This window comes from Mauremys reevesii, linkage group 3 (assembly GCF_016161935.1).
Source record: "Mauremys reevesii isolate NIE-2019 linkage group 3, ASM1616193v1, whole genome shotgun sequence".
In the NCBI taxonomy this organism is placed as follows: Eukaryota; Metazoa; Chordata; order Testudines; family Geoemydidae; genus Mauremys; species Mauremys reevesii.
Genome location: NC_052625.1, coordinates 127,280,094 through 127,303,781, shown reverse-complemented (window position 1 = coordinate 127,303,781; position 23,688 = coordinate 127,280,094). Strand labels below are relative to the sequence as shown.

At 39.4% G+C, this 23,688-nt stretch overlaps 1 protein-coding gene across 2 annotated transcripts in view; it reads left to right on the top strand.

Annotated features, from left to right (window-relative positions):
• Positions 1–23,688, top strand: part of FIG4 (FIG4 phosphoinositide 5-phosphatase) — a 163,682-nt gene that overhangs the window by 51,810 nt on the left and 88,184 nt on the right. For both annotated transcript variants that reach the window (XR_005595880.1, XM_039529156.1), the window contains exons 4-10: positions 2,839–2,995; positions 4,644–4,694; positions 6,720–6,868; positions 8,035–8,163; positions 10,860–10,960; positions 12,506–12,668; positions 13,635–13,732. Coding sequence is in view for 1 of the 2 variants with exons in the window: in XM_039529156.1 (XP_039385090.1) it covers positions 2,839–2,995; positions 4,644–4,694; positions 6,720–6,868; positions 8,035–8,163; positions 10,860–10,960; positions 12,506–12,668; positions 13,635–13,732 (848 nt within the window). In the remaining variant the exon portion in view is untranslated. The remainder of the gene's footprint in view (positions 1–2,838; positions 2,996–4,643; positions 4,695–6,719; positions 6,869–8,034; positions 8,164–10,859; positions 10,961–12,505; positions 12,669–13,634; positions 13,733–23,688) is intronic.

Below are 23,688 nucleotides of genomic sequence, written 5' to 3'. Positions count from 1 at the left end.
GATTTCTGAAGATGCCATAATAGTATACTTTAAAAAATAAAGCTGTTTGATAAAGCATATCAGACATTTAAGATGTATATTTGATGTGATATTTTTGTTGAGCAAAAATTGAATGAAAGCCATATCCTAGCCTTTCTCATCAATCCACATAAGTGACACCATGACCTTTTGCTCTTAGTGGAACCACATAGTAGTTCTTCACCTGGCTTCTGGAAAGCAACGTTCCAAATTCCAGCTTCTGAGAGAGAGAACTTATTGGCCCTTCCTAATCTATAACCCCCTGTTGCTGTTGGGACTGGGACAGGCAATATCCAGGAAGCTGGGAAGGGGAGAGGCTCTATTTACTACTGCTTATGGCTTATTTCAGGAGAATAACACTCTGATGCTCAAATGAGAAAATATGATTTTACTCCATTCTCTAATCACTTTGCAAAGCAGGTAGTGCATGTGGATGCCAATCAGTACTGATGTTTAGGACTAGGCCAAGTTCTAGTTTACTATTTTAAAAAAAAATAATTGCAGAAACCCTTTATCTCAGTGTAACCTATAATTTAAATCAGCTTCTGAAACAGATGACTGGAGGATAACTAATGTGATGCCAATTATTAAAAAAGACTCCAGATGCGATCCTGGCAGTTACAGGCTAGTAAGCCTAACTTCACTTCCTGGCAAATTATAATTATAGTAAAGGACAGAATTGTCAGACACACATTTGAACGCAATTTGTTGGGGAAGAGTAAAGGGAAAATCATGCCTCATCAATCTAATAGAATCTTTGTGGGGGTCAACACACACGTGGACAAAGGTGATCCCGTGGATATAGTGTACTTGGGCTTCCAGAAAGCCTTTGATAAGGTCCGTCACCAAAGGCTCTTAAGCCAAGTAAGCAGTCATGGGATAAGAAGGAAGGCCCTCTCATGGATCAGTAACTGATTAAAAGACAGGAAACAGAGGGTAGGAATAAATGGTCAGTTTTCAGAATGGAGAGCGGAAAATAGCAGTGTCCCCCATGGAGCCGTACTGGGACCAGTACAGCGTTGTTCAACATATTCACAAGTGATCTGGAAAAAGGGGTAAACAATGAAGTGGCAAAGTTTGCAGATGATACAAAATTACTCAAAATATTTAAGTTTAAAGCAGACTGAGAAGAGTTTCAAAGTGATCTCGCAAAATTGGCTGACTGGGCAACAAAATGGCAGATGAAATTCAGTGTTGATAAATGCAAAGTAATGTACATTGGAAAACATAATCTCAACTATACGTACAAAATGATGGGGTCTAAATTAGCTGTTACCACTCAAGAAAGAGAATTTGGAGTCATGGTGGATAGTTCTCTGAAAACATCCACTCAATGTGCAGAAGAAGTCAAAAAGCTAAGAGGATGTTAGGAACCATTAGGAAAAAGAGATTATACAGTAAATATCATGATACCGCTATATAAATCCATGATACTCCTTCAGCTTGAATACTGTGTGCAGTTCTACTCACCCCATCTCAAAAAAGGTATATTTTAAAAGTGGAAAAGGTACAGAGAAGGGCAACAAAAATGATTAAGGATATGGACCAGCTTCTGTATGAGAAGAGGTTAAAAAGACTAGGACTTTTCAGCTTGGAAAAGAGACGACTAAAGAAAAATATTATAGAGATCTATAAAATCAGAAAATTATGTGTAGAAAGAGAATGCGGAAATGTTATTTACCCCTTCACATAACAAGAACCAGGATCACCCAATAAAATCAATAGGCATCTGGTTTAAAACAAACAAAAGGAATTACTTCTTCACAGAACACACAGTCAACCTGTGGAACTCCTTGCCAATGGCTGCTGTGAAGTCCAAAGCAGAAATTGGGTTAAAAAAAGAATTAGATCAATTCATGGAGAGTAGTTCCATTGATGACTATTAGCCAAGATGGTCCGGGATGCAACCTCCCTCCTGCCCTGCTCAGGGTGTTCCTAAACTTCTGACTGCCTGATGCTGGGACCGGATGATGGGATGGATCACTTGATAATTACCCTGTTCTCTTCATTCCCTTTGAAGCTAATGTCATTGCCCACTGTCAGAAGACAGGATACCGGTCTGAGCCAGTATGACCATGCTTGTATAGGGACCTGATTAGAAGGCCAGAAATTGGATCTCTGATCAAAAACTAGGTTGGTGATAATACAAAAAATAGAGTTCACTGAATCCCTCACTCCAGTACTTACAGAATACCGGAAGAACTTCAGCTGCAATTTAGCAATCAAAATCCAGTAATCTAGTCTAGATGCCTCAGAAGACATTGTTTCTTACTGTGTTAGGTAGGGGTTCCTTTTCCTGTGGAGGTCAGAGCAACTTTTTCAAAGGTGAGCTAATATGGAAGAAGGGGAAGGAAAAGTGGAGGCAAGGATGGTTGTAGTTGGCCCCTCTGCCCCTTTATTATTGCTAATTCAGCTTCTTTTCTGGGCTACCTTTTTGCTGCTACCCCACTGTAGCAGTGATAAAAGAGCCCTGGGGGGGTTCCCTCTCAGAAGTCAGTCAGCAGGGATCAGGTCTTATTCCTGATACCAAGAAGTAGGGTCAGGGCCTCCCAAATCCCCTTCATCCTCTCCACCCTCAAGCAATTGATTCTTTTGGGGCTAAAACTGATTTGGATGCTCACTTTTTTAACGGAGTGAGAGTTGGATAAAAGTGAGTCCTACTGTGCTTAAAAAAAGAGATCTTTCAAATGTTTATAAAAATGTAATATTGTGCAAAGTATTGAAATAGTACCTGATATTGTCCTTCTAAACATTGTATCTGACTAAGTCAACTTGTGACAAATGGGCTCTTATTTCTTGTATTTCTTCAATTTTGAACAGGTTTTGTTAGATTTTTAGAAGGCTACTACATTGTGTTAATAACAAAAAGGAGAAAGATGGCAGATATTGGAGGGCATGCAATATACAAAATAGAAGATACAAATATGATCTACATTCCAAATGACACTGTACGAATCACTCATCCTGATGAAGCAAGGTAAATGTTGGTGGTAGACTGTGCTTTTACATAGCTTTTTTAAGTGATGAAGAAATATTGCAAACTAAGGTTCATAGACTCCTATCAGTTACATACTCCAGAGTGGAGCAGTTTGTTAAACATTATGAGCTTGTTTCTCCAGTCCTTTATGCTAGCTTTATGCTGAAGTGGCATTGGCTTAATTGGAGATAACTGGTGTAATGAAATGGACAATCATAATGTAAGTTCAACTGAGTCTACCCAGAGGGGAAATGCAGCTGTGTCATGCCCCTTCATAGCTTCTGCCAACACCTCTGGGTTATTCATATGTCAGAGCTACAACTAAACAAGTGTGTGTGGCCTGGATTATTGTCAGAAACCATCCACTCCACATTAGTTCATTTGGGAGCATGTCAATGCTAGTGCTGCTATATGCTGCTTAATGTACTAGTTGTCTAAGTAGCATTAGGTCCCCTGTGGTGCCTTGTAAACCTAATTGGAAAGGGTCACTTGCACTCCATCAAAAGGGTGGCATGGGTGGGGAGAAGATTCAGTGGCAACATTTCATCAAAACCAGCTGGAGTGTTGGTGTTTAAGCATGCAGGGCAGGTGCAGACTTGAGGCAGGGAGCATTATGCACTTATCAAGGTTCAGTGAAACTGGCTTCTCATAAACTGAGCATGTTTTCTGGTGAATACTCCCATCCCATGATTTTACATGTGGGAAGGAATGTGGCCCTCTGAGATTAGTAGTCATGAATACTATATGAGTATATGCCAGCTTAATTTTTGGCAGGAGTGGGCTAACTTATTTTTTTGAGGTCCCAAACAAATAGAGCATTTTCAGTCTTGTATAATGTGTGTGTTAACTAAAGGTTGTGCACGTCACCATAAACTAACTGCAGGCAATAGATCAAGCTAATGGTAACAATTAAGTAAGTTTCCACATTAGAACACATTATAGTTATACAGAAGTAATACACATCAATACTGCTTGTTAGAAACTAACAGGGCACATGAATATGACATGCATTATTAAACATCAACATGTTACCTAAATCATGATATAGAAGTACATAGTATTTTGTCTTATTGGAAGTTAATTTTAACTTTTCCTACATAGTGATATGACTGTCCTTGAGACCTAGAGAATTTTTAGATGTACAGCAGGTTGCGACAGAAGGAATGGTTTCTTTGTTTGGGTGACAGCACTAAATCCTGCAGTTCTTACTACTTTATCAATTGGAGTTTCAGTTTTGCTTGGCTAAACACTGCAGTATTTGGCCCACGGTATATATAAAGAGATGATGAAATTGCAACAGAGATGGATCCACAGTGGTCTAAAATAACAATATAAAACCTTGGTGAGACACAAGTTTCAAACAATGGGTAAATATAGTCTAGAACAATATCCGATTTATCCAAGCCAGATTTTCCAGTGTTCCAGCAGAATTGCAATGATTGATAAAATACCGTAATACAGAATTGTAAAATACAGAATTGTAGTAATAAAGACAAGGGGAACAGCTGATGACAATGAGTAGACTTTTTTGCATATCTTGATCAGGGTATTCCTCAAACTGATTATTCAGTGTTTCACTTTGTGCATGTAGAAGAGAAGTTACTGTTTGGAATAATTTTTTCCCCCTTATCTGTGTTACTCTATTTAGATATCTACGAATCTTTCAAAATGTGGACCTGTCTAGCAATTTTTATTTTAGGTAAGTGTTTAACAACAGTTACTGATTATAATAATCTCAATTTTTAGCAGATATCTTAAAATCTTGGCTTTAATTTTGTCGGTAGCTTAGCACAGTTTTGTGTAGTTGGATTTCAAGTTTTACCTGGAAGTGCCTTGTAATCGATAACGTTAAAGGCCATTAACTGAATTTTTTTGTAGTACAACTCTTTGAAACTCTTCATTGCTCGATTGTTTAAATGCACAAATGATTTTTCTTTTCAAACTTAGTTTTGTTTTATGGTGACAGCCTTAAAGACCAAAGCCTTCTCTCTAGCCAGAACAATATGGTCTGAAAAAACTTTCCACACTGACATACCAATATCCCACAACTCTTCTGTGACTCTGTTTGCATCCAATACAGATTGATAAGCAGACTTTTCCCTTCCCCTTATAAAGTAAAACATACGGCAAAAAATGAAGAGCCAAGGATCCTTAACAATCACTAGTATGAAGGCATTAATCAGGAAGCTCAATACAAATTACAAAGTGATATGATTGTTGATGAAAAACTTGCATATGTCTTCTTTTCCCTTCTCCTTTTACACTGGCTTCTCTTAATGATAAATATGTGCTACTGAGACAACCTGGGCAAAAATTATCTTTCCGAACTAGGCTGAATTACTATGCGTTTTGAGCTATTGCTCAATTCACACAGAGGGTCAGCTGGTCTGGACTTGTATACGGGCTCTTCCCCGCTCCCCTGGTGGTCTCCCCCCTTCCTTGGATATTCCTAAATAGCTGCTGTTGTTCTCCCAGCACCACTGGAGGCCATTTTTCTCTGCAGTCTTCACTCCCTTTATTTTTAGGGTCCAATCTGTTACATATCAGGGCTTGGTAACTTTCGGCTGGTCTTAGTGCTGCAAACTGAAAATTGGGACTGTGTGTGTGTGTGTGTGTGTGTGTGTGTGTGTGTGTGTGTGAGTGCACCTGGTGTCCCACCGAAGAGTGCTACTGGTATTTTAAAGTTGCAGTGTGAAGACCAGCAGAAAGGCAGAAGGTTCTGAAGGTTCCATGCTAGGTTCCTAAGAGATAGAAGGGAAGGGAAAGCAGATCTCCAGGTGCAAGAGTAACTAAAGGAGGAACAAGGAGTGTTGTCCATTTAAAATGGATATTAGTTAAATAGATCAGTCAGGATCATTTTTTCATTCTCTCCTCTATATTTCCTTTTTCTGTTTATATCTATTTTTTCCTCTCTGCTCTCCCCCATAGAGGGAGTAGGGGGAGAAGCAAAGGACCATTCATACACTCCTGCTTCTGTGGCACAACTTTCCCTTCCACCCATCCATATGCTGTGTGCAAGGACTTGGGGGCAAGTGGTTGATCCAGAGACTGTATTGGCTTTTAATTGGTGAACGTATATTATGATGACTGTTCACTGTATTTTCTGTTCAGGCTAAACTATAATCATGTTCAGTTTTCCACATGTTTCACAAATTTGCAGGTAGTGTTTGTGGGATTAATAATAATTTATTTTGTTTGACTATTTGGGATGGTAGGTCAGGAGAAGTATGTCTCTCATAATAGTGGGACTCTTGCAGCTGGGACCAAGAGACTCTGGCAAACTGCCTGGAGTCTGTCTCAGTTGTGACTTTAGCTTTCTTGGTAAGGTGGACGTGTGTTGTGGGCCAGACAGCATCTCTGGCTTGGTAGCCATTCTGACCTTGGACTCTTCTATTCAGGACAAAGAGTGGCTCATGTCCAGGCTGAGTGGCTGTAGTCACTCTTTGCTGCAGAGATATGTTCAATCTCTTTTTTTGTTGTTTTTTGTTAAAGTTTCAGCCATTGTTCTATAAACTATTCATTAGCTTGTAATGTGGTGTTTGCAGGATCCCCTGGGCAAGCTACCATTCTGTAATTACAGTATGTTTATTTAGTTTCATTGTCATTTGCTGTTCTATGCAAAATAGTCAATACTGCATTAAATAACAATACACGTAGAAAGCAAGGGTTTTCAGAAGTATTCCATGCTCCCGTAATTTTTACTAAATTTTAATCTTGGTTTCAGCTACAGCTATGATCTGTCACACTCTCTTCAATATAATCTTACCATCCTGAGAATGCCACTTGAGATATTAAAAACTGAAACAATTCAGACTCGACAGGAGAGCTTTGATATCTTTGAAGATGAGGGACTTACAGCACAAGGTGGAAGTGGTAAGTGTATTTTAGACATACTGAATTAATACTAATAGTTAATGACAAATGCAATTAGAACTATTTTTCACTCAGCCTACCTTGCAGAAACATCCAGCTTTTTTAATTGATCAATGCAGTCTCATAATAGTACTCAGTTAATAAAAGATTATATAAAGTGCCAATTACAGATATTTGAATATGAGCAATGTAATTTCTAGAGATGATTAATCATTTATTTTGGTAATTTACATTGTAGCTCAGGGAGATAATTGAGCATGCTGACATTTTTCAGCAATTGATTATTCAGCTCACTCAATAGATATGAGTTTACAAATGAAGCAGTAATTAATTTTTAGTGAAGTATAAATAGTGCTAATAGATTTTGTCTTGTATAATGTTGGTAAATATTGATGACAAAGAAATTGTCTGATATTACCACCAACTTAATCCATTGGGCTCTACAAGGGACTCTGAACAAAACACACATTAATTTAAACTGCAACCAAAGGCTTCCATTTTGGATCTGACAAACACAGCAGGTTTAAAGGGCTATTAATCAAAAAATTTTATAGTTAAAATGTGTGTTCATGTCTGATTTCTCCTGGTTTTTCTGTGCCACCCCTCTCTTCCACTCCCTCCCCCACAGAAACACTTGAAAGTTGTTTTGTTTTAAGTGGGTCACTTGGTTTCTTTCTTCCTCTAATATGTCACGTTAATCATTTTTAGCAGAGCATCATCAACAAAGTTGGATTGTAATTTTTTTTTTGCTTTATCTGTTTAGTGTTGTAGAAATATGCGAGACCACATCAATGAACATACAGTTTATAACTTGGGTCCTTTTCCATTTTTCTGAAAAAAGTATGTTTTTTCAAAGTGAAAGAAATGATAGCGGTTCCCATGAAGTCCATTAGGGACTTTCTGTTGCTATCAATTTTACATGGAAAGCATTCATATACTACAATGATGGGTGCAGTATAAAAATCTTAGATGCTTAACTTTAAACATGTGCTTAAATCCATCCCTGTTCAGCATAATCCTGCAGCACATAATTAAGTGGTTTCCTGAATTGGGGCCAAGCACAATCAAATTAAAAGCCTCAGTTACAGTGTGTTTTAAAAATGAAATTATCAAACATGGTTGAGCTCTTTTTTTATTATTGATGCATTTTCATTTTAACTTTTTAGGTGTATTTGGGATTTGCAGTGAACCATATAAAAAGTACGTGTGGAATGGTCAACTGCTGGATGTAGTAAAAAACACTGTTCATCATGACTGGCTGTTGTATGTTATTCATGGATTTTGTGGGCAGTCCAGTATCCTTTTTACTATAAGAGAACAAATATTGGTTTATTGCATTTAAAAGTTTGTGTATGGACAGCAGTTCATAGGACAAAAGATTAATTACTGCATCAGTTGTTACTAACTCTATTTAAAAGGATTTTCACATGTATTATGACAGTCATTTAATTAGTTTTGCATTATTTTGCCAGATTTTAAAAACATAGGATCTAAAAAATATATATAATTGGAAAGATAATGTCCTTACTGTGTTTATAAAAGATGAGGGGAAATTCTTAACCCAAGCACACATGTTACAGTAAATCACTGTGTGATAATACTATGGAAAAATAAGGTTCCAATCTTGCAATCACTTCCACACAGGCAGAGTGCTGTGCCAGTATGGAGCTAATTGCAGATTTGAGTCCTAGTAGAGCAACTTTGGGACCAGATGGTATTTATCAGGGAGTTCTGAAGGGAAAAAAAAACCAACAAAAAAAACCCTTGTGGTAGAGCTTAATTATTCACATAGAGATGTGCTGATATTATTATTAAAACAGAGGTATTATTTTTTATTATTTTAGGATTGGATTTTCAAATCACTGAGACCTAACACTGCTTCAGTTGAAGTCAGTGATAAACCTTACTGACTGCAATGGGACCAGAGTTAAATTGACATTAAGTGTTTGTTTGTTTTTAAAAATTCCATTCTAAAAAAAATATATAGATAGATATATCTACTGCAACACTAGTGGAAAATGTATCCAAATCTTAACTTTATACATAAATGATTAATATAAACCTCTGCATACATCATTTAAATGAACTGTCCTCTCATCTTAATAAGAATCTAGCATGATATAGGTGGCTTATTTTAATCTATCATCTTTACCATACACCATTAATATATACAGGCCTATTCATGGAAAAAAATGAAAGAAGAAAGGGGACTATGACTATGGATTCAGAATTTAGGTATAACCTTTTTGCAAAAGATCTTCTGAATTCATCATATTCTCTTCCATCTCTCCATTCCCAGACTCTTGTTTTGAAAAAGTATCTGTAGATGAGTAATTCTGCATGTAAGTTATCCCATTTTTGTGCATAAATATTTGTAGCTTTGGGGACTTAGTATTTAGTATGTAATTTTGCACAGGTAAAGTTATGCATCATCAAACTCAAATAATGCTTTTACCAAAAAAAAAGTGTGGGGGGGGGGGAAGAGAAGGAATACAGGGATACTTATCCTTAAAGTAGAATAATTAGATTTTTAAATAAATTGCCTTGAGCCTCAATTCTTTCAGACAAGTCAAGAAAGAACAATACATTACTTCATGATTATTTTTTTCAAACTACCCTTTAATTCAGGGGTTCAGATAAATGGCTATTGTTGAGGAGAACACAGCACAAGGTGGGTGAGGTTGCAAAGGTGGTCTGAAGCTCCCTTGTGCATTCCTGTGATTCTGGGGCTGCTGGGTGCAGGGCTGCTTCCCAGGCATAAATTAGAACAGTTTCAGGGCTACTCTAGCTTACAGGAGCAGTTACTGGCCTCAACTGGCCAAATGGCAATCACAAATCAGTGCTTTTATAGGGGCATCTTGGCTAGTCCCATTGTGCTGCCAGCAGCAGAGATCTGAGTGATATCTTCTTAGTGTATGCACAATGTGCCTCAGGTGGCATGTGGCTAGGATTGATTTACTCAATTTGGTGCACTGGTTGGATCATTAGCTTCCCTGGCCTGGGCCAGGCACTGATAGGGTATGTTATGTGAATGCTGAACATAACCTCTTTGTTGGCTTGGTGCCCTAGAGTTGATTCTCCTTCCCCACCCTCACCTCAGTGCCTTGTTATGCCTGCCTTATGGCCAGAATATGCTAAGATTGCAGCAGAAAGTGTCCTCTAGAGGATCTGGCCCTCTGTTTTAATTGCATTAACATTAAAAAGCTCAAGATTTCTCTACATACATGCTTTTAACACCTACTTGCAGCAGATCTTCTTGATGACTAAAATGTTACCAAATGTAGTTCCAATCTTCAAGGAAAGGTGAATGAAGGACAAATCTGACAATTAGATGTACGTGTCTCACCTAAGTATGTAAGCAATTACAGATAATTAAGGGTAGATTAATTCAATACCTGGCAAAGTATAAACTGAAGTAAAATCACAACTGCTTCTGTAGTATGTTTCAGTGTCTTTTACCTGGTCTGATTACTGAGGCTGTTGCAAGTGAACTCCCTTTCCAGAATAATCATTGGAGGATAACCTATATATCTGATTTGGAAATAAAATTCAGGAGTTCCTAATTCCAGAGTTGACATGAACTCCTCCTAGGGCCTTAGATAAATCTTGTTAACAGCTCTGCCTAAAGTGTTCCTTCTGTAAAATGGAAGTAATATTTACCTTCCTCTGTAAGGTGGCTGTGAAGATTAGTTGATTTATTGTAAAGAGCTTTGAAAATGGAAAGCACTATACAAATGATTGATTGAAAAGGGAATTAATGTCTCTCCCACTCATTAAAGAAATCTGAAAAAGTAAAAAGGAATTATGTTGACCTGTGTTGTTAGAGGTCTTAGGAAATAATATTAAAATAGGGTTTTCATTCAGAAAAAAGACAATAAAATACATTTTCTTTGGAGTACATTTTTTTTTAACATTGGCCAGGACTAAAGTAAATGAAAGGAAAATAGCTTTGGGAATCATAGAATGTGTAAACCTTAACCTTACTTTCAAGAACTGTTAATATATGGTCGTCCAGTGCATGTCACTCTGATAGCCAGAAGATCAAGCAAATTTGCTGGAACACGTTTTCTAAAGAGAGGAGCAAACTCTGAGGTAAACTCAATCTCTCTCAACTTTCATTTTGTACTGCGCTACATGAAGGTCTTATCCTACTTCCTTAATAGAGAGCAGGATTGTGTCCTTAAGGTTTTGGTAGCTTATTTTTCATTTTACAGTTATCACATCCATAGTGAAAGAGTCAAGGGGGGAAATGTAAATTTTACTATTTTATGATAATTAAATTAAATATAAGAAATGAAAGCCAAGATAAGAAAAGTTTCTGTTGTAACACTTTAGTGAATATAGTCAGATATTTACCTGCAAGGTAGAAAAGAAAATTCTGATGAATTGGAAGATATAACAGCAGCAAATGGGATTTAATTTGCTGTAGAGAATTCATGCTGTTGTTACTCATAATTTATTACTGCAAATATGTTGAAATTTTATATAGTTACTCATAGTTCTTTCATGTGTATGCTGGTGCACATTTTCTTTGCACTGTATGTAATAGCTGTTGAAATCCAGTCTGTAGAGAAATTACCTGATATACAGACCTATATTTAGGGCCCAACATGCAGTTAGATGTGGATCTTTATGCTCCCTTGTGGTACCACTGACATCCTCTAGGCTCTGCACAGACATTTGGGTCTATGCTAGTACATAATATTGCAGGACTGGGGCCAGAGGTAGGGAGGCAACCATCAGATTCATGAAAAAGTTGATCAGTTATCCAAAGCCTGCCTGACCTCAATCCTAATTATTTATCACCTTGAGCCACTACCTAACAATATATGTTTTGCTTGCATCAAACCAAGTTACAATCAGTCAGACCCCCTCAGGATTAATGCATCTTCAGCACCATAATCAGGCAGCAAGCAGATCAACATTTTGGCCATGTGTGATTCTTGGACACATTTATAACAACTTTTTGCACTAACCCTAATTTTAAGTTAAATATTTTATAACGGGATTTAAAAAGGGCTGGACAATTTTGTGACCAAGAGTGATGTAAATCTTTGCATGTTGATACAAAAGTAATCAAAAAGTGGGAGTTACATCAGACATGTCAAACCCGCGAAAAAAACATAGAAATTGGCTTGTTTTTTTGATTAATTGGCTTGTGAAGTTGTTTGTTGGCTAGTTTTTGGCTAGTAGCTTGTTGCATGTTGTAGCTTGTTGCTTCTTTTTTTATTGATCGGCTCCTGGCAAGCAGGGGCAAGTGGGGGAGAGAGTCAGGGGTGCACAGCGGGCCCACCACAGTCCCAGACTGCACGCCGGGGGATCTAGTCACATAGAGTGTTGGGGTTCTTAGGAACTGACTTCTTTTGGCCTTGTTTTGAAATGGGATTAGCTTGTTTTTTGGCTTATTGTGAAAATCGGGGTGCTTATTTACCATGTAAAAGTTGGCAACTGAGTTACATGACCAATTCAGTTCCCTGCTTTGGAATTCTTGTGCTCTTATGATTTGACATCCCTTATTTTTAGTTTTAATTAGTCCTGTCATTCACAGTTGTTGTTTCAATATCTATGCATTCAGCTCTGAAATGTAAGATGTCTACAGTATTTGCATTTTTGTGTGTGTGTGTGTGTGTGTTTCAGGGGGACGTTGCTAATGAAGTAGAAACTGAACAAATACTTTGTGATGCTTCGGTGATGTCATTTTCTGCAGGGAGCTATTCTTCTTACGTTCAAGTTCGAGGCTCAGTCCCTCTATACTGGTCTCAAGATATTTCAACTATGATTCCTAAGCCACCAATTACATGTATGTTCAATATATTCTTTATGGTAGCCTATGGTAAGCAATGTGTTTTCCTAAAAGAGCATGCCAGAGAGAGACTAGCTGAAGGCTAATCTTGTAAAAACTAAAAAATAAATAAATAAAAAAAAAATTGTATCTTTTGTTTCTTCACTGTGAAGCTACAATTAAAGATTGACCAGCAATTTTATAAACATCCTGGTTTATGAGAGTGTTTGTTAGTTAGCCACAAAAATTAGTTCCAGATTGAAATTAGACCTGAGGAATTTGGTGACTTCTTATATTAGATATTGTGCCCACAGTGGCCCTTTATTGCCCTTATGTGGCAATGCTTGTGGTTGAAGACTGCAGCCTTCTTTGTGCTCATGATTCTGTACCCAAATATTTATCAGTTTGTCTCCCATGGGAGAACATTTTGGATGACATCCTGGCTCTGTTAACCAATTGAAAAATTCCCCTTAACTTTCATGGGGCCAGGATATATTTGCCCTTTGACTTCAGTGGGAGTACTCACATGCTCAGAGTTTAGCACATTCATATGTGCTTTACTGGATTGGGCTTGAGTTTGCTAGTCAGTAACTGTCCCCATCCTTTATATCACTGGCTAGCTTGCACAAGTGCTGCCCCAGTGGGTATCTCTAAGTGAAAAAGATCTCTGGATCCAGTGCACTGGTTGTGTGTAGAACAGAAGTGGAATGGATGTAAAAGTGAAAGTGGTTACAGAACAGGTAACTAATGGGTTCTTTCTAGTTATCTAATTTTTGACAAACTTTAAAAAAATAAATAAATAAATGGAAAACCTTTGCTTTTACCCTGTTGTTTCTTTAATGATAGAGAGTTGTGAATTGTATTGCTATTATTAAAAAAAATTAGTAAATCTTTAATTAAAAAATGCATTCATAGGAAAGTAACCTTTCAGGATCTGAAAATCTTTTTTTTTCTTCCTGAATATATTTATTTACTTTGTTCCAGTGGACCAAGCAGATCCATTTGCGCACATAGCTGCACTTCACTTTGATCAAATGCTTCAGAGGTTTGGCTCTCCCATTATCATTTTGAATCTTGTCAAGGTACAGTGTTGTTTAGTCATAACTTGGTGTGGTATAAATAAATCAATAAACTCATGGATTGTTAAAAATAATTTTAATTATACTAAGTTTTTGCATTTAAAGCTAGATTATAGACTCATTAAAGCCAATGAGTTTTGCTGCTTAAATTTGGTTCTGAAAGCTGGCCTTGCAGTAAATATAAATTTAATACTAGCTTCTAATAGAAAATGCACATTTTCAGATTAATAAATAACAAGATTTGTAGGAAAGCTTGAATGAACAAACAGATGAAATTCCTCCCTTGCTGTTTTCACTCCTATCCATCGTTAAACTGGTTTCATTGTATCAGTTGTCCTTCTAAAAGAGAAGATTTGGATTTGACTCCCAGTGAAACTTTTCCATGCAAGTTTGAAACAGGCAGAAGGATTACATTTTATACTGAAACATGAGGATCCATTTTGATTGGGTCTGAATGCTCTCACTCCATCTCACAATGAGCTAATACCTGCCCACAAATGGAGGACCTTTTTCACAAACCTGTTCCCCTACCCAGGTGTACCTTGCATTATAACTAGACTGCCAGTATAGTTCTCCAGAGATAAAATATCCTTAATGATTATACACTTCTTGCAATGCATACTTCACCTTTCCTTTCAGGCTATTGGAATCACCCCACCTTGAGCAGGGAATATATGAACCATGGGTTTAAAATATGTCCAGACAGTAATACCAGTATGAAGCCTAAGGTCAGACTGGAAATCTGTGGCAGAGCCAGGAACTGAATCTAGATATTCTGATTCCAGTCCCCAGTGCTTTAACCAAAAGGCCATCTTTCTTGTTTCTGCTTCACTCTGCTTACCACCAAAGTATGCTGCAGTATCATATGACTGCAAGAAGGCTTGGTGATAAACTTCCAAACTAAAACTACTGTACTCCATGCAAAACATCATGAAAAACAGTAAATTCTCCTTTGTCTGTCAGTGTCTAATGCATATCTTAAGCATTTGACAGGCAGTCTGGAGGATGATGGAATATTAAATATAAATATTACTTTTAGCCTTCTTATCAAAGAGTAATTTAGATATGTATTAAGTGTGGAGTATTTTCAGATGCTAATGATAAATCTTGAAAATATAGGGATCTATTTGACAGTGAGAGAGTGTGTGACAGACAATATCTGTTGAACAGTATTTGAATCCAATACTTCATAAGCCAGTCACTTTATTGAAAATGCCAAACAGATGTTGATTAGCATCCAGGGGGCCCAACTTTTTCTGAGAATGAAAAACACTGTAAATATATATATCCTACACAGGGACCAATTTGTTTCCTCCTGTTCTTGGAGGAAGAAGATAAGTGAAGGCAATAAGGGTCCAATCATACTAAGAAGCTGCATGCAAAGAACATTGCTCACTTTGGTAGATTACTGAATTGTGTCTTTAAACAAATGAGCTGAACAAAATTAGGTACAGTTTTATCTCTCTCTCATCTTGGTTTTAACTGTATAATTCATGTTTGCATTTATAAAAGGGCATTAATACTTTGAACATAAATTAAAAAGAACACTTGGAAGAGAATAAATTTTGAACTTTTGAATAATTCAATCAAACTGCAGTATATCTGCAAAATATAATGAAAAAGTGAATGTTTAATGTATGTTTTGCCTCTTAACAAAGTTCAGAGCAGAAAAGGAGGAATTTCATCTTAATGTTTGTGTTACTAACTGCTTCATAACTTTTGTGACAATCTGGGTAAAATATATACGTTTTAAAGAAAATAAATGCAATTGTAATAACAATAAAATGATTTAATAGACCTAATTAATTATACAATGCCTATGTAGAAAAGAAATAGTTGCAGAAGAGGTATATGGCTATTGCTGATGTATTTTAATTTATTTTTATTTGAATAATACATACTTGATATAAGAACCATCATATGTCATTTCAGTGTGTTCTTCATTAGATTGTAGTATAGTTACTACTGTGTCATAGGAATCTTTCATTTAATTATATCTGATTTCATATTCTCTCTTAATCTTCCTCGTTGTTGTTCCATTGTAGTATGTTGTAGAGATATGTTCAGTTTAGAAAGGACGTCTTATATGCATGCAATATAAGTCTCTCATTAAAAAAACTGAAAAAATACAAAAGGCTGATTTTGAGAATCTGTAAGCTGAAGTAGTTAATAGCAAAGTCCCATTATTTTCTATTTCTTAAAGCTCTTGTTTGAGTGTGCTTTTAAGAATCAGCACATGAATCTGTGGTAAACAACTTGAGAGATACTTTGTTGACAAGAAAATGATTCTCTTATTTATAGATTTAGTTTTCAAAGGCCAGCACTAAAATGTGAATCCAGATTCACATGACCCTGACATGTGAATCATTATGTGCTTTTATTCACAAGGCTTTGTAGTGTGGCTGAAAATGTGTCTCTGTAGGTGCTCAATACTAGCATGCTAAAATTAATGCTCTTCTACTACTTATGTGCAGTGGGGAAAATTGTATTTTCCTATGCATGTGAGTGTTGATCCAACTTCAGCACAACCACCGAGCATTTTTACCTCAGGTACTCTTACTCTTGGGGGAATTCTTAAAGGTCAGTGAGTTTATAAATGTCTTCTGCTTTTCTGTGCAATGTGGAAAGTGGTAGTAATTAGTAACAAATTGTATGTGCTGTTGCTGGGATTTGTTTATATAATTACACACAGAAAACTATGAGAAAAGAACATTATTAAGCTTGCAAAGCCAAGGACTCAAAGTTAAGAGATGCCAGAATTAAGGTTGCCTGTACTTGTCCATCCTGCAATGGGCAAATTCCACTAAGATAAAAGATATCTGTTCTGTTTCAGAAAGGCTCACATCCCAAGCAGGTTCTCAGTTTGCCTTTTCTTCTCTGCAAAAACCCACAAGTCAAGAAATGCAATGCTGAAGATTCATCTTCTGGAGCAATCTGAGTGGCATTGGATCCAGAAGACCCGAGCTCCAAGACCCATCTAACAGTCAAGTCTATATCTTCTAGTGAATTTGGTGCTTCAGATGTAAAAGCAGGGTGTTGAATTGGGTCACCCCAAACACAGATGGACCTCTGTCTTCCATAGAATACCCCCCCCCAAAAAAAGGAATCAGAGGCCAAACAACTCTTCTTCTTACTGCCTAATGACTTCTCCTTCTAGTCCCCAGACAAGGCAGTAGCCTCAGTACCTATACCAGCACTGGATGATTTCAAGACCTTTCAAGAACTCCTGGTGCAGATCAGAGATGCCCTGGGCATTGTGACTTTGGTCATCTCCCATAAGTCTCGTGAGCTGCTTATCATATTGTTGACCACTGGTCTCACCAAGATTGCCCTCCACATGAATGAAAGCCTCCTAGATCTGGCAAGAGCCTTGTGACAAATGCCAACAACTTATAACACTGTGAGTGAAACATGTAGAGAAATAATGCAGGTATCCTCTCCACACATTGGATTCAAGTACTTTTACACCCACCAGGACTCATCTCTAAGGGCAAGGATCCTAGATGCTTAGATATTTTTGGAGCGAGGCCAACTCGCTCCAAAAATGACCAAATATGACTTTTTAACAGTGGACAGGGTGACACCTTTCCAGGCCAGGCTGCCTCACAAAAGAGAGAGGAGCTGAAAAACACTACAAAAGAAGGCCAACTGGTGGCCAAGATAGCCCTGCAGGCAGCGATGGATACCTGTGACACGCCATCCAGCTCTATGACTACCTGCATATGACCATGCAGAGAATTGTGTAGCTCCAAGCCTCATGTATCCCTCACAAGGTACAAGCCATGAATGATGACTTGCTCATTGAGGGCTCAGAGCTGTTCATCAAACTAACCGATAGCACCCTACATTTACTGGAAGATTCCAAAGTGACCCTGTGTTTGTTGGGGATCTACACTTCCCCATCCTCAACCACACAGCCCTCAGCCATTGCACCAGCAGAGACCATGTTCTCTATCTTACCACAGTCAAACGTAGTACCCTGACAGAAACATTTGAGGTAGAGCAAGGGGAGTCAACTCTCCTCAACTTCGGCCCCACGTTCCATAATGAGAGCCTGTCAGCAAATTTGATGGGAGGTCAAGATCTGCTTAGGAACCAATTCAGAGAGCACAACCTTTGGAAGTCACCTGAACCCATTCCACTGGGTATGATCTGCTGGAGATCGCAGCCTGGGGCTACCCCATCACCATCCCTCTTCAGGGATCCTGATCATGATATTCTATTACAAATAGAAATGGCCTCAGTCCATCACATGACATCATGTTGATACCCAAGTAGTTCATCAGCAGGGTTGAAACTGTTAGATCCACTCTTAGGTATGCCATTTTCAGCTTACAGCGTAACTGATAGCAATAGTAGGTTATTAACCTCTTTATGGACCAGCACCAGAGAGAGATGGGACACTTTGCCAGCAGGTTTTGGAGATGCTTGCAGACAGCAGAGGCTGTGAAACTCAAGAATCTGTTCTTCCATTCCAAGCCTGAGGGAAGTGTGCTCTAGGGCAGTGGTTCTCGGCCTTTTTCTTTCTGAGGCCCCCTCTAAAATGCTATAAAAACTCCAAGGCCTAGCTGTGCCACAACTGTTTTTTATATTAAAAAAAAAAAAAAAAAAGCCAGGGCCAGCGTTAAGTGGTAGCAAGCAGGGCAATTGCCGGGGGCCCCACACCACAGGGCTTCGGCTTCAGCCCTGATGGTCAGGCTCAGGGCCCAGGGCTGCAGTCCTGCACGGTGGGACTTTGGCTTTCTGCCCTGGGCCCTAGGAAGTCTAATTCTGGCCATGCTTGGCAGACCCTCTGAAACCTGCTCTTGGCCCCCCAGGGGGCCCCAGACTCCTGGTTGAGAACCACTGCTCTAAGGGAAATAGACTCTACTGCCCATTTCCCCCAAGCTGACCCTTTCTATGCCATCCTCTCCAACCTGTCCCAGTCTTATCAACCCCAGCTCTGACTCCTTGTCCCAGTTCCATAGTCCCATTCTCTTCACATACTCAATCCCATTCCTCAGGCCTTACCCCTTCAGATTCCAGAACCAGTGTCCCACTGCTGCTACTCAGTTTCCTTGCCCAGGCAGTCTCAGTTCTCTCCCCCAAATCCCTGATTTGTTGGTCTCTCTCCTCCCTGGCTGTGTCACCCCCACTGACTCCCAGTCCCATCCAATCTGTGTCTCCTCACCTCACTTGACTTCTTGTCACAGTCTCTGTGCCCAGCTAGTCCCAGTTCTCCCCCGCCCCAGCTCTTTATCAGATGTCTCCATTTCCACTCCAGCCCTCTAGTTCCTAAACTTAGTCTTCTTGCCCAGCCAATCTCAGTTTACACCCTAGCCCCAGTCTCCATCCCTCAGGTTCCTTGTCCCAAACTACTCACCAAGTCCTCCCTCCACCCGGGCTCTTGTCTCGTCTGTATTTGAATCAGATGACTTCCTCCTTCATACTGTCTTGGTGCCAGCAGGTGGTGGGAGGGGAGGTTTGCTTATAGAGACCACAGGAGAGACACGCTTCCTTACTCAGTTCTGGTACCTGGCCCCATCCCAGCCTGCAGCAGCCATTATAGCAAAAGTCTTCTTTAGCTCTGGGATGGAGCATACTCACTGCTCTGTGGAACAAGTGTATGTAAAGTCTGGTCAGCACTAGGAACTGGGAGAAGGTGGAGCATGGTCAGTGAGTATGTGAAAACTGATTTTTTTTTTCCCGAAGTTTATAACTTGGCCATATTTGGGCAGATTTCCCAAAGGCTCATTTCTGACACAAAGGGTACTATTGTCATATTTCAAAGCATGGTGGTGCTAGAACTTTCCAAAGAAAAGACCACCTAAATTTTACCGTGGAATAACTTATTTTCTTCTAATTTTGTTCTTGGAAACCATTGAACCGTTTTGGTTGAGCCTTAAAAAAATATTCAGCCTCAGTGAGTAGAGCACCCAGCCCAGTTGGGATCAAGGCTCTGCACGCTCTGGTTGTCTGGCTTGATCCTGGGGAAGGGAAAGGGGCCCATGAGACCCGTCTCTGGCAAAGCGTGATGCAATTTAAGGCCATTGCTTCTTGTCCTATCCTCAGAGATTAAGGAGAACAATTTTTCTCCCTCTTCCTTGTAATAACCTTTTATGTACTTGAAAACTGTTATGTCCCCTCTGTCTTCTCTTTTCCAGACTAAATAAACCCAATTTTTTCAATCTTCCCTCATAGGTCATGTTTTCTAGATCTTGACACATTTTTGTTGCTCTTCTCTGGACTTTCTCCAATTGGTCCACATCTTTCCTGAAATGTGGCACCCAGAACTGGACACAATACTTCAGTTGAGGCCTAATCAGTGTGGAGTAGAGCAGAATTCCTTCTCGTGTCTTGCTTACAACACTTCTGCTAATACATCCCAGAATTGTTTGATTTTTTTGCAACAGTGTTACACTGACTCATATTTAGCTTGTGATCCACTATGACCCCCAGATCCCTTTCTGCAGTACTCCTTCCTAAGCAGTTGTTTCCCATTTTGTATGTGTGCAACTGATTGTTCCTTCCTAAGTGGAGTACTTTTTAATTTGTCTTTATTGAATTTCATCCTATTTACTTCAGACCATTTCTCACTTCTCATGTCTTTCTTTCCTCTCCCTTCCCGCACTCTTCACTTTTTTTTTATTTCCCTATTCCTCAGATGGTTATGCTGCCCACCACAGCAGTATCCATTGATAGCTATGTTCCCTGCAGATTCTGTACATAGCATCTTGTAGTTCTAAGTAACAATCATACTTGTTAAAATGTACAGCTTTTTTGTGTCTGTCTAGTTTTTAAATCTGATCTAGTTTATATAATAGTGGACATCACTAGTGCCTATTATAGTTAAGAGTTGCAAAACAGCTTCCACTTTTTAGTCACTATTGGCAGAATGAGAACATTCTGAAAATTTGCCTTTTGGGGTTAAACTTCCTATGCTTAGTCTCTGATCATAAATAATTTTTGGAATGTTGTAGGAAAATTCCTCCATAAATGTTTTTCAGGAGTGTACAGAGAGTGAGACTACTTCCCCCTTTAAAATAATAATAATTCTTACCATGCTTTTTGAGAAATGTTACAGCAAAAATGGCTTATGTTAGAAACTTGTCATGAAAGTAGTCATAATTAAGGTACTGTTTGGTTTGATATATATTACTTTTGGTTTAAAAAGGTACAACTATTTAAAAATTATTTCTACATGCACCATAGAAAATGTCCTTTAGTACAGAGTAAAGTAAAGATACACTGCACAGTGTGTAACAAGATAAATGTTCATTTGTTAATTTGAAAAAGCTACAAGAACACTATAGCTAGTCTAAACAGCTCTGGAGTCAGAGAGCTTATGAGATCTGCTGGTGGAGCTTGTAAGTTCTAGAACTGAATTAGCTTCATTTTCCTCCCCTTTTCCTCCTTTCTATCCTCTTTATTTCCTCTTAAAAAGTTATGTAGAAAATGGAATGAAAAGCTCTGTTGATGCAACCTTGGATTCCATACTTAAAAATCTCGAATCTGATATCAAAATGTTCAGATTCCAGCACTATTATTAACTCTTTGGTGCCAGGGTGGATATAAATCAATTAAAAATCGATTTTTTTTTTATTTAAATTGAATACAGATTTATTTTAAGCAACTCTGTTTATAATTAAACTTGAAATTGACATCCTCTGTTAAGGCCTGGGCTTACTATAATTGGTTAAAATTTCACGTTTAAAAATTAAACAGTTCATGTTTGCTGCCAGGAAAGCCACCACTGAACAGTGAAAGTCACTGTGTGAGCGCCTGGAACTAGACTTTTTGTTGAACTGCCTAAACCAGCTTTTAACATCAATAGCCTTTTCCGCAAGTGCAGAGAGAATATTTTCTTCATTTTAGTTTATTCAACTAATTCAGTTCAGTGACTGGGGGGAGGGATAGCTCAGTGGTTTGAGCATTGGCCTGCTAAACCCAGGGTTGTGAGTTCAATCCTTGAGGGGGGCCACTTAGGGATCTGGGGCAAAAAATTGGTCCTGCTAGTGAAGGCAGGGGGCTGGACTCAATGACCTTCCAAGGTCCCTTCCTGTTCTAGGGGATTGGTATATCTCCAATTATTACCTTTGGGTGGCAGGGATAGCTCAGTGGTTTGAGCATTGGCCTGCTAAACCCAGGGTTGTGAGTTCAGTCCTTGAGGGGGCCATTTGGGGATTGGTCCTGCTTTGAGCAGGGGGTTGGACTAGATGGTCTCTTGAGGTCCCTTCCAACCCTAATAATCTATGACTGGTTCAGTTGAAGTTAAACCAAAAATCATGGCGATCGGGGGAGGTCCCGGATGACTGGAAAAAAGCTAATGTAGTGCCCATCTTTAAAAAAGGGAAGAAGGAAGATCCAGAGAACTACAGGCCAGTCAGTCTCACCTCAGTCCCTGGAAAAATCATGGAACAGGTCCTCAAGGAATCAATCCTGAACCACTTAAAGGAGGGAAAAGTGATCAGGAACAGTCAGCATGGATTCACCAAGGGCAAGTCATGCCTGACTAACCTAATTGCCTTCTATGATGAGATGACCGGCTCTGTGGATGAGGGGAAAGCAGTGGATGTGCTATTTCTGGACTTTAGCAAAGCTTTTGATACAGTCTCCCACAGTATTCTTGCCAGCAAGTTAAAGAAGTATGGGCTGGATGAATGGACGGTAAGGTGGATAGAAAACTGGCTAGATGGTCGGGCTCAACGGGTAGTGATCAATGGTTCCATGTCTAGTTGGCAGCCGGTATCAAGTGGAGTGCCCCAAGGGTCGGTGCTGTGGCCGGTTTTGTTCAATATCTTGATTAACGATCTGGAGGATGGTGTGGACTGCACCCTTAGCAAGTTTGCAGGTGACACTAAACTGGGAGGAGTGGTTGATAGGCTGGAGGGTAAGGATAGGATACAGAGGGACCTAGACAAATTAGAGGATTGGGCCAAAAGAAATATGATGAGGTTCAACAAGGACAAGTGCAGAGTCCTGCATTTAGGACGGAAGAATCCCATGCACTGCTATAGACTAGGGACCTCTGTATATAGGGACCTTCTGTTCTGCAGAAAGGGACCTAGGGGTTACAGTGGACGAAAAGCTGAATATGAGTCAACAGTGTGCCCTTGTTGCCAAGAAGGCTAATGGCATTTTGGGTTGTATAAGTAGGGGCATTTCCAGCAGATCGAGGGATGTGATCATTCCCCTCTATTCAGCACTGGTGAGGCCTCATTTGGAGTACTGTGTCCAGTTTTGGGCCCCACACTACAAGAAGGATGTGGATAAATTGGAGAGAGTCCGGCGGAGGGCAACAAAAATGATTAGGGGGCTGGAGCACATGACTTACCAGGAGAGGCTGAGGGAACTGAGATTGTTTAGCCTGCAGAAGAGAAGAATGAGGGGGGATTTGATAGCTGCTTTCAGCTACCTGAAAGGGGGTTCCAAAGAGGATGGATCTAGACTATTCTCAGTGGTAGAAGATGACAGAACAAGGAGTAATGGTCTCAAGTTGCAGAGGGGGAGGTTTAGGTTGGACATTAGGAAAAACTTTTTCACTAGTAGGGTGGTGAAGCACTGGAATGGGTTACGTAGGGAGGTGGTGGAATCTCCTTCCTTAGAGGTTTTTAAGGTCAGGCTTGACAAAGCCCAGGCTGGGATGATTTAGTTGGGTTTAGTCCTGCTTTGAGCAGGGGGTTGGACTAGATGACCTCCTGAGGTCCCTTCCAACCCTGAGATTCTATGATGCTATGAATTGGGAGTTGAAAAATCAGGAAAGTTTGTTTTCTCTTTCCAATCTTTGGATAAAAAGCAGGTGTGAGAATGAGATCTACTAGTTCTAAAGCAGAGGTGGGCAAACTACGGCCTGCGGGCCATATCCGTCCCACAGGACCCTCCTGCCTAGCCCCTGAGCTCCTGCCCGAGAAGGCTTGCCCCTGGCCCCTCCCCCGCAGCCTCAGCGTGCCGCGCCACTGGCACAGTGCTCCAGGTGGCTG